Raw genomic sequence first — 12,097 nt, forward strand, 5'->3', positions numbered from 1 at the left:
TTTTTTTACTCTTTTAGCTAGTGTTCTGCTTGTTTTAGCTTTTAGCTATTGTTTTTCTTTTTTACTCTTTAGCTAGTGTTCTGCTTGTTTTAGATTTTAGCTATTGTTTTCCTTTTTTAAGTCTAGCTAGTGTTTTACCTATTTAAGCTATTTTGTTTTTCATTCATTAGCTAGTGTTCTGCTTTTTTAGCTTTTAGCTATTGTTTAGCTTATTCTAACCTTTTGCTTGTATTCTGCGTGTTTTAGTTTTACCTAGTGTTTTGCTTTTATGCCCTTTAGCTAGTGTTCCGCTTATTTTAGGTATTGCTTTGCTTATTCTAGCCTTAAGCTAGCATTTTGCTTGTTTTAGCTTTTACCTAGTATTTTGATTTTTTTTTAACTTTAGCCAGTTTTCTGCTCATTTTAGCTTTAATTGGCCTTTTGCTTCTTTTTGTTTTACCTAGTGTTTTATGTCATTAAACTTTTAGTTGGTTTTCTACTTCTTTTAACATTAACAACTCAAATTGATCATCAAGTTTCAGTCAAGTCTTTTTGCAGATTAACTTTGTATTTTCACAGAAAAGACCATTTCTCTTGTCCTGTTTGTTTGTTTTTGTATCTAGAACGTGATTTTTCCCGGTGCTGGAGATGTGGGAATCAGCGAGTACAAGTCTGTCATCTACTACCAAGTGAAGCAGGCGCGGTGGTTTGAAACAATAAAGGTGTGTTTTTCTGCTCATCTTCAGATCAATACAGTTTCTTTCTTTCTTTTTTCTAGTAGCACAAGTACATTCTCCAATACATTAGCTATTATAGTTTATCTTACCGGCAGTATTTGGAAGCAGCGTCTGTGGAGGGTGCTAAATATTGACCCAATATAAAAAGATTCAGAGATACTTCAAGCTGGGCCAATCTGTCAGTATAAAAAAAGAAGTAAACACTTTAATTTTATCTTGTGATATTTGCACAGCTGCTGCTGATGTTCTCACTCAGTAGGTGTTTGATTAGAAATACGTCGAGACCTCCTGAATATTTCACACTCACAGACAAAGAAGGGCAATGCAAAGAAAAGAAAATCCTTGAATTTTATTTGAAACTTCTGAAGCTACAGTGAAATAAATGTGGTGGTACATGCATGCGAAATGTCTTGTCCATGACATGTAAAGTCCCTAAATAAAAACAAACTAGAGAAATTGCATTTCCTGCGAAAATGCAACGTGAATGCTTATTGTAGAAGAACTTGCTGAAAAACAGCTGAAATTATAGGGAAAAAAACATGCTGAAATGTACCTGAAATGGAATAAACAAGCCTAAATTAGCAGAATAAATCAGAACAGATATTTTCTGAATTAGGTTTAAATAAGCAGAAATGACAAGAAAATTTTGGAAATTAGCTAAAAAAAAGGCTGAAATTAGCAAAAAATACTTGAAAAGTAGCTGAAAATGCATAAAGAAGTTTAAACTAACAGAAGGAAGTGGAATAAGCTGAAAAGAGCTAAAAATTGTGGAATTAGCTGATATATCTAAAATTAGCATAATACTGGTAAATAGTAGCTGAAAAAGCAGAACAAGCTGAAATAGCAGAAATAAATTAATTATGCTGAAAGAAGCAGAAATTACCACAAAAAACTTGAATTTATCAGAAAACAGCTGAAATTAGCCAAAAAATTAGCTAAAAAGCTGAAAAAATAGAACAAGCTTAAATTAACAGAAGAAAGCAAAAATAATATGTTTTTCCAATAGGCTGAAAGAAGCAAAAATGAAAATTATCTCAAAAAAGCCGAAATTGGCAAAAAATAACAAAAAAACAGCCAAAAAGTAACTACAAAAGTATAAAGAAGCTTAAATTACCAGGACATTTTTGCTGAATTAGGCTGAAAAAAGTTAAAATGAATGCTGAAAACATCGAATTAACTGAAAAAAGTTAAAATTAGCATAAAAACAGCTAATTAGTAGCTGAAATACTAGAACAAGCTGAAACGTGCAGAAATAAGCTGACAGGAGCATAACAAGCTGAAATTAGCAGAAGTTTAATGTTTAGCACATGTTGTCCTGTGTATGAATCTCATTGTTCCTTATCTCAGGTTGCTATTCCCATCGAAGACGTGAACCGGAGCCATTTGCGATTCACCTTCCGCCACCGTTCATCTCAGGACTGTGAGTATGAATGTCTGCGTGTGAATAATCAGTTTTCCTGATGTCCAGGTGTACAACTGGCTGATAATGAGCCTACAAAAGTAATAAAAGATGATAAATACTCAAATTTGATCACATTAGTCAGAGGTATCATTTTGCTTCTGAATGAGTTAATAGAGTGGCTCGTCAGAGGCTGGTTGGGATCTGAAGAAATGTTCTTTTTTAATTTGGACCAATGATTAGTTGAATGCAACTCTCTCTACCTTTTAGTTATAAAGGCTAGAAAATAGACTGCCATGTCGTCCTTCTTCCACATAATAAGGCTTTTCGTCCAATAGCAGAAAGAGTGCTGCAGATGAGGTTTTGGGTACATTAAAGGCGATTTGACAGATTAGGGAGAGGGTCCCTTATCTCCAGCCTCTGTCGTCAACTTGCTGCATGCAGGTGGTTTGGAGGAAATTGCCAGGTCTCAGAGCTCTGTGCTGGTTTATAATCCATTTGGAGAGCCTTCTTGTCATGCTTGACACTTTGTTTCTGTGGGGACTAATGCTGTTAGGAGCCTTGCTTTTGAAACTCTGTGAGCCGCTGTTATCTGGCCGTAATGGTTTACTTTAGAAACTCACCTCAGGTGACTCTGGGTCTGCAGGGGATGCTACTAAACTTTAAACCTTTCACTGATAACTCACACTAGAAGCATTTTATGAGTCATGTCCTTACATTTTACTGTCACAAATAAACGCTGGATCAAGTGATTGCTGACAAGACTGAAAAACTTGAATTTATCTGAAAACGGCTGAAATGAGCTAAAACATGCTTTAAAGGTAGGTGAAAAGGTAGAAGAAGCTTAAATTAGCAGAAGAAATTAGAAATAACACATTTGCCCAATTTGGCTAAAAGAAGCAGAAATGAGCACAAAAAACGTGGAAATTATCTGAAAAAAGCTGAAATTCGCCAAAGAAACAGATGAACAGTAGCTAAAAATTCAGAAATAAGCTTGAATTACCAGAAGTGGAGAGACTAGATTTTTTGCTCAATTAGGCTGGAAAAAGTTGAGATTGCACATTTGCAATTAGCAGAAACAGCTAAAATTAGCATAAAACAGCTAAATGGTAGCAGAAAACGCTGAAACTTGCATAAATAAGCTGAAAGGAGCACAATAAGCTGAAATTAGCAGAAAGAAGTTAGAAGAAGCACAAAAATGTTGTAGTTAACAGAAATAATCTGAAAGGAGCACAAAACAGCTGAAAAAAATAGCTGAAAGTAGCTAAAAAAAAAGTTTTAATTTGCATAAGAAAGCTGAAAGAAGCTGAATCTGAACAAAACGTACAAGGAGCAGTAAAAGGTAGGCCTGTCACGATAAACAAATCAGTTAATTGCATGATAAATTAAAATGATCAACCTCATTTTCATTTATTGACTTATCGTTTCTTCGTGTCTCTCTCTTTCTACTGAAGACACCGGATGACAAAAGGCTCTGGTGCTCTTCACTGACCCCTCTCTTTCTCATGTCTCTTTAAAATCCATTTTAACTGTCCAAAGTCGCGTTTTTGGATCGTTAAAAGCAGCTAAGCTGAGAAGCTAAGCTAACAGGCTGACCACAGGGAAAAAAAACCTCTGTCTTGTCCAAGCTCCAAAATTCACAATTGAAACTCGTGCCTTCGTGTAAAAAATTTTTTCTGCAAAAAGAAGCTGAGAACTTTTTTACAGATTTTTTAAATTAAAAAGCGTTGTGTGAAAAATGCTATGCTAAAGAGCTCAAACCACACCGAGCATCCACCATTTTGAGAACCGAAGAGGCCTCTCTCCCATTTTTCTTAGAGACACGCTGCTCACTCCCTCACTATCCATCCTTCAGTTAAAACAGTCTTATACTGCCATTTGGTGGTCGAAAAAAGGTACTACACGTAAAACAAATAAACTGTTCTTCTCAAATTTGACAATGATTGCTAATTATTGTCAAATTTCAAACAATAATAATGTTTATCGCAATAATTTCTGATACAATTAATCGCCCAGCAAAATGTATTATTGTGACAGACCTAGTAAAAGGTGGTAAACAGATAAAATGAGCTCAGTTCATTTTCTATAAGAAAAAAGCAGCAGAAGAGGCTAAATATTTCAAAAAGCTAAAGTTGCACCAATACCAAAAGTCATTGCACCCTTCTCCTGAATGAGCTGAACGTTTTGAGTTATGATTTGTTGAAACAGCACAAAAATTGCGGAACGAGAAAGATGCCGAAAAACGTACAGAAGAAAAATGGATCACAATAGTGTGGATGCTTCATAAACATTCACACTATTACCTTTGCATTAAAGTTACCATCACAAACACAAAATCACTCGTTCTCTGAGCACTGACTTCCTTCTATGAAATATAAAACGGAGAGGTTTCCTTCTCAGAGCAAAGCTGCTCTAAGGTCTGCCAGGTATTTGAAACGTCTTGCCTCTGCTGTCATCCTCCTGCGCTCCTCCTGCTTCATCCACTCTCCTCCAAGCAAAAGCTGAACCTTTTGTAGAAACACAGAGTGACAGAGCTGCTCCTCAGGTCCTCTATCAGAGCTCGTGTGCTCCATATCTTGCCCCCCCTTGGTGGGGAATTAGGCCATTCTGCTTTTACCCGCTGCCTCAGACTACCACCACCCCAGCACTGTCAGGCCTCATCAGACAGATGGCTGCTATCCCATACCATGTCTTGAATGTAGAAAACAAAACCGAAAGCTTACCTGCACCATCTTTTCACTTCTTTTTTCCCCCATCATCACTACCTGCTGAGCAGGGCTTTAAAATGCAGCACAGTAAACTTGACAAAGATTTGAAGTGACAACCCACCTGATAGGTGAAAGTCGGCACAAACTACTCTGATTAGCTCTCTCGTCAGCATGAACTTTCCCCCCTTAAATTCAGAGTTTTCAGCTCTTTGCTCTCCTTAGGAAGTCGCCATTCCAACAGGTAATGCTGGGTGGCATGTGTGCAATGTTTTCCCCTCCACTCGTTTCTCACAGTCCAGCAGTTATTCACCGGCGAGGTTGCAGACAGCAAACCAATGAGGGGTTTATGCAGATCCAACGCAAGACGTACTTCAATGAATCACATCTGTCTGCACGTAAATTTGAGCTTGTTGATCCCCAGGGATGATATGCGGCCCTATCCAAATGCTTGCATAGAGGACAAAATCATAACTCTCTTCCTAGTTGGCGCGTCACATGGTGCACTCACACGTGTGTGTATGCGAGCGACACATACCTTTCCTTCATTCTCGTGGGATCATCTTAACGGTTCACAGCTGCAGCTCTCTGATCAATGGCTAGTGTTTATTCATGTGCCAAGAGAAGATCACCCCTAGATACTTCAAGCCAAACCTGTTGCTTCAGTGGTATTTATGGGGCTTGGTGAGGATTTTAAGAGCTGTATATTTCATATATTATGTGCACCCGTCACTTTTAGTTCTTTCACAAATATTGATACGTGGTGTTAATCAGCTTCATGAATACTAGGGCTCGGGCAACATCAAATATTGACCGGTGGGATACATAGTCTGGTTTTTTTGCTTGTCGAAGGTGGGGCGTATTATGGTATTGTCTGTCCATCCATACGTTTGTACGCTCTAAAGTCAAGGTCACAAATCAAGATCAAAGGTTATACAAGGTCTTTGCTTGTCCTGGCCATTGCTGTATACTTTGTACAGCAGTCCCTCGTTTATCGCAGGGGATCCCTGAAGCCCCGCGAAAAGTCTAAAACTCAAGTATGACTAGTAGTACAAGTATTAAGTAGCTGTTTATTTTAGTATAAAAAAAATAAAAGTAAGTATATATATATATTTGGCGGGAGTGGTGGCGCAGAGGTTAGAGAGGTGGGCCTGTGATCCGAAGATCGCTGGTTCACGCCCCGGCTCCGACAACATCAAAATTGTGGGTGGGGTAGGTGAAGCACCCACACTTGCAGTTTCACAAACAGACAGAGAGGCAAAGCAAAGCGGAGAGGGAGGGGAAACGTGTCCGATCTCGTCGGCAAGAGCAAGTGGTGAAGTGAACATATAATCTCAACCCAGAAAGGCCGCCAATCAGAATTTTGACCAGCGACCTTCTCGCTGAGAGGCGCCAGCTCTACCAACTGTGCCACCGTGCTGCCCCAAAAAGAACCAAGAAAAGGAAAAAACATCACAAAAAAACTATTGTAGTGTTTAAAACTACTTCTTTATTTCTCTACATTTGAAGCAAGAACTGGTATGATTCAACCTAGATATAAAATTTATGAATAAGTAAATAAAAAACATAACTTAGCTGTGCCTCGTAGTTAAAATGTGCAACGACCACACATACTAATAAAAAGAACACTTTATTTTAAACGCATAAAAAAGTGATTTTCGCCACAGAGAGTTCGTCTTCTCAGATCAACTAGAGGAGTTTATCAATGATGCTCCACTCCTGTTTTACTGTCAGCACATTATTGATCAAACTCATACAAGTTTTTAAACACAGGCTACCTGACAAATTAAACCATTTATTTTATTTTCATTGCCACGATCAGTGAAAGCTCTGGAAGGTCATTTGAGTCGCGGACCTTCCGTAACCCATGTGGCTCTGCGCCAAAGCTCACTGGGACAAAAAAAAAAGTTGTTTATGTTGTCCTGCAAGTTCCAAATTTAAAATATAATGTGTGCTGAGACAATGAGGGCATTATTTTTTTATATAACTATGTATGTTGGTGCCATAAAGCACCAATACCAATGTATTTCTCATTAAATTTTTTGAGAAACTCCTTAGTCTAAAACAAAGTTATCCCAAATTAGTGACTTTGCACTCTTTTTGTCTGCAAACGACCTTGGTCAACAACTGTACAGATGACAGGGATTGCCTGGCCCTCTAAAATAAAAAAAAAAAGGAAAGGAAAAGTCAACACACCTGCAAATTAAATTACCAATTGGTTGGTTTTGGCCTGAAAGTGGCTGACAATGAAAATTTTAAACTTTAAGCTTATTGCCCAATCTTGTTTGTTGGCGGTGGGGATGTGGGGAAGTAGTTTATGCACAAATAAAAACCATAGCATTAATAAAAACCTAAGAACATTTGGCAGCAGCAGATTGTTTTGCCCACTCAGGAGCTGACTCGGAGGCTGTAGTGCTGAGAAGATCTTTTTTATCAGTCTGCTGCTTTATGACTTGTTGTAAAATCAGCAATCTTGGATGTTTTTATTTTTTACAGTGGAATCTGCTTTCTTGGACATTCTGTGACTGTGTGTGCACACTGTTCATTTAAGCAAGCTGCCCTCACGTGAATGAGATTTGCTTTGTTAGTTTACAAATGAGCCTCAATATGAAAAGCCTATGCCTTTGTGCCACATCATCATTATCTCCCCTGGTTTTCTGTTTCCTCATGTGTTTGATTTCATCCTCCCACAGCCAGAGATAAATCAGAGAAGGTATTCGCCTCGTCTTTTGTCAAACTGATGCGGTATGATGGGACCACTCTGAGGGACGGCGACCATGATCTCATTGTCTACAAGGTAAATGTGGAAAATCTCCCTAGTTGTTTGCTTTGGGTTTGTTTTGGTGTCTGCTACTGGCTGCCTGTCAGTGTGGGCAACCTTACTGCTCATTAACTTAAAGGAATTTAATAAAATGTATATGGAAAATCTCTTGCATATTGATCATCAAGGCTACTGACATCAAAAGAGTAAAAGCCTTTTCTGCAGTGGTCCCCAACACTGGTCCTCAAGGAACACCATCTTGCATGTTTGAGTTGTTTCCCTGCCCCAACACACCTGATTCAATTATTTAATTACTTCCTAAAGTTCTGCAGAAGCCTGTTAATCACCCATTCAACTCAGGTGTGTCAAAGCAGGGAAACAACTAAAACATGCAGGATGGTGTTCCTCAAGGACTAGTGTTGGGAACCCTTGCTTTACTGCAAATTAAGCATCTGATTTGGATATCTACCGATAAACTAAGCACATTTTATCTTCAAAACCCAGGCAGAAGCAAAGAAGCTGGAAGACTCGTCTCTCTACCTAAACGTCCCTTCCACCAAGATGGAGCTGGAAGAGAAGGGCTTCTCTGTCACTGGGAAAAACACCCAGAATCTGGGGAACTGCACCATCAGCAGGGACTCCTTTCAGATCTCCACTCTGGTCTGCTCCACTAAACTTACACAAAACGGTAAAGGACAAGCTTTGATGGATTTCACGCTCTTGTCTACAAGCAATAACTAAAAATATAAGTAAAAACTAGTTTAATGATCCAAGTAACCAAAGAGAAATCACGTGAACAGAACCTGTAGCTGTGTGTTCTTGTTTTAGTTTAGCCCACACATGCTGTTAATTCCAGCAGTATGCAAGTGTGTTGTTATGGACTTATCCATAACATTTAATATTCATTCCATAACATATAAAAGCTTTGACAAGCACGTTTCATTGTGTCTTATCCAGGTAAACCCAACATTTAGAAGCTTTGGGCCACAGTCTTTAACTTTTACAAACCGTTGTATGTCCTGTGAAGCACGGTTTGACATTTCTAACAATGGAAGTCCAGAGATTCAGTCGGATTCCAACTGGTGTTTTTTTTTTTTTCCACTTTTTCCACTAATTTAGTTTCCTCAACTATTATATCATTCAATCTCATTAGATTCATGTCATTTTTGCTGATTAATCTCCAGCTTTACTCTGTTTACTGTTGTCAGTCTGGCAGTATTTTTTTTCCTTAGTATTCTCCAGGGTTCTGAGAAATTCTACGCTTACTAAGCTAAGGAAATCCTCATCTCTGCCCTTTAGCTCATGGATTAAGCATTGTGGCATCTTCTGTTCCTGCCAGCTTGTAGACATGTTTATAGATCCCTGCAGGCATCAGTATAAACCCTGTTAGACGTGCTGGCATTTCTAGGGTGTGTTCATAACACTGTGGTTGTTATTGTGTGAGAAGCTGTTAGACTCTGTCGAAGTGGTCAAACTTTGCCTCTGATTTCTTTATTTTAAGCAGATTCATGCTAAGTATCTGCTTGAGTGCATGACGGTGAGTCTTGAGTATTTCTCACTGCCAAAGGCGAAAGGCGATAATGTTTTTGCCAGTGTCTGTGTGAATGTGTGTTCCTTTGACTGTACTCTTACCTCAGCGACCACTGATCAGATTTTAATGAAACTCAGAAAGTAATAACTGGATTTACATCTACAACTAATTAACATTTGGAGTCAAACATTCAAGAAAGCCGCCACAGCTAACTGACCTTAAACAACACAAAACAGCTCTATTTCAGCTAATTTTACTAATACATAGCTTAAATTTTGTGTATCTGTAGCTGAGTCTGATCCCTAACATATACACGGAGTACAGACTGTTTTTAAAACTTTACTAGTGTTCAGTAGTCCCTCGGTTATCGCGGGGGATCCGTACCCTGAAGCCCCGCGATACATGAAAAACTGAAGTAGGAATAGTAGTACAAGTAGTAAATAGTAGTTTATTTTAGTATTTACAATGTTTCTAAACTCTAAACGCTCTAAAAGAGCACAGCATGTCATGATTTCAGCTCTCTGCCTCCAGCTGCACTCTCGGCCACGCCCACTTCTTCGCTCTGCACATAGATCAGCTGATCAGCTGCAGGAAATAGCTTCTCTCACAGCTGTGGGCTGCGCACAGGTGCTAAATCATTTTAAATAATTTATTTTAAATTTAAAATATCCATGCCGATCGTGGGGCTCATCCATCAATCAGCCAATTGTGTGTCATGTCCAATCTTACTTTGAAAAACCGCGATAGAGCGAGTCCGCGAGAAACGAACTGCGAAGTAGCGAGTGACTACTATAATTGTTGCTGTCAACCTTGTCTGTCTGCTAGCAAAATATCTCATGAGCATCTGGACAGACTTTAATGAAACCTTCTGAAAGTACTTATGAAATATACAACTAAAGTTTATTCATATCTGGAGTTAACCTAGTTCAATATGACCTCCACATCAGATTGACCTTAACCAACTCAAAAACGGCTTTAACTGAATCAAAAGTTTTTATGTTGAGGTAACTTTTTGTTTGGTTGTAGCAGATTTGTGTCACCAACATATACTTTAAGCACTAACACGGCTCACAAGAGCTCACAATATCGCATGAGATCAAACTTAATGTAATTTTCAAGGTTTGACCGTTATAGCTATAACTCTGTCTCTTCTCATCATAAGATGATCTTAGTTAAAAATAAAAAAACTTGCCTTTCTTCAAGGAATGCTTGGCTTGGCCTTTAATTTTTTTATTTTTTAGAAAATATGTTCCCACATCCTTCTTGTTTCATTCGAAAATTTTCTCTGCTGGTGTTCATATTAATGCCGGGGCCTTTTGTAACTTTGCCACACATACCTGCTCTCTAATGAAGTCACAAGTGGAATAAATAAAAAACAATTTCTTCCATTGTTACTCTCCTGCATGTTGTAGCGACATCATGCAACAGAGATTCATGAAGTCTCAGTAATGAGCTCACTTTGGACCTTAGAATGGGCTTTTGTTAGAGCCCTGACACAAGGGAAACATTTGGTTGTGAAGGTGCTTCTTAACATTGTCTGACTGTGAGGGGGTGTTCCATGTTGATGCAGTAACATTTCTGTTGGGACTTGTTAAGGTTAGTCTGTGGTAGAAGTTGTCATTTGAACACAGTTGACTGAGTGCAGTCCTACTCTGCTTGGGTTTATTAATGCCGATGAAGGAGCAGGCACAGTTACAGTTACAGAAGGAAAACCTTCCCAGGCAGATAAATACATTTTATATTTTAAATTCTTATCTCAGCTCTAATATAGATTTGTAGAGCACACTATCCAAGTAGACACCCAATTAGCACTATTTCCCAACAATTTGTTCCACCAGAGCCTCTTGAGCGCTTTTCAGACATGAAACAGTAATGGCTTCATCAACCTGTTGACTTTTCTATAATTGTGACAAGGGTTAGTTATTGTTAAAGTATTATTTGCTCTTTAGCTCGATTCTCACTTTCACCACTTTTAACATAGCCAGTGTGTGAGCAGTTAATGATGAATTTAAAAAGTTTAGTGTGATTAAATAAACAATTCAAAAGCAAGTGTTCCCCTTATCAACGTACAAGTTAGTGTCATTGAGCCTTGAGGACTCATTTACAAGAGACTTGTTTTAAGCAAAGAACACAGATGAGGTACAAACAACAATAGACAACCATCTAAAAAAGCATATAAAATGAAAAGTAAATAGACTAAATTATATAAAAATTAAACAAAAAAAAAAAACAGCAACATTATAAAGTGATAAATCCCTTAGAGAGGTCAAAGCTGACAACTTCAGATCTTTTTGCAAGGTGTGCCAGGTTACAGGAGCATTGTAAAAGAAAGCCCTTTTGCCAAGTTCAGTCCGCACTGAGGGTACACTGCAGGTAATTATGTCTTGATAGTGCACGCTCTATCAGAATAAGCTTTATTATCATTGCGCCGAGATACAACGAGAATATGTCTGTACAGTCGTACAAAAGATGGACAGAGTTTACATAGCTGCTGTCATAAGCACGGCCTTCTTATCCTTTTCAGAATAAATTTTTAGAACACGATTTAAGACATCAAAAAATTCTCCCAGCAGCACATTTATGAACACATTACATATGCATTTGACAACGAGGCGGTCCATGAAGCACTAACAGATAGTCCATTGTCCTGATAAGATGATGGTCAGCCGGCACAGTTCATTTATACAGGTAGTCCCTTTGAGTCACGAGGACCCGCCCCCCAAGAGAGACGTGCATTGGGCAGCTATGTGAGCGCTCGGGTGTGACGAGGCTAAATGTTTTGGTGGCATGAAGCTTGTTAGCACATAAAAAAAAATCCATTAATTTGCCGTATTACTGTATAAGCCGCGGTGTTCAAAGTGTGTAAAAAATTTGTGGCTTGTACTCAAGAAATTCCGGCATGCCCATGCAATAATTGTCAAATCTCATGAGATGTATTGACACTCAGAATGTGTCCTGCGCTTGATTTTTTTCAGCTACTACCAC

The 12,097-nt window shown here is 38.5% G+C and overlaps 1 protein-coding gene across 1 annotated transcript in view; it reads left to right on the forward strand.

The window, feature by feature from the left end:
• Positions 1-12,097, forward strand: part of dock1 (dedicator of cytokinesis 1) — a gene marked incomplete in the record, with an annotated part of 276,885 nt that overhangs the window by 63,805 nt on the left and 200,983 nt on the right. Inside the window, 4 exon segments of the mRNA XM_037691498.1 lie at positions 603-701; positions 2,064-2,136; positions 7,514-7,617; positions 8,086-8,269. Coding sequence (XP_037547426.1) covers positions 603-701; positions 2,064-2,136; positions 7,514-7,617; positions 8,086-8,269 — 460 coding nt within the window.

This window comes from Nematolebias whitei, chromosome 17, assembly GCF_014905685.2.
Source record: "Nematolebias whitei isolate Nwh7 chromosome 17, NemWhi1, whole genome shotgun sequence".
In the NCBI taxonomy this organism is placed as follows: domain Eukaryota; kingdom Metazoa; phylum Chordata; class Actinopteri; order Cyprinodontiformes; family Rivulidae; genus Nematolebias; species Nematolebias whitei.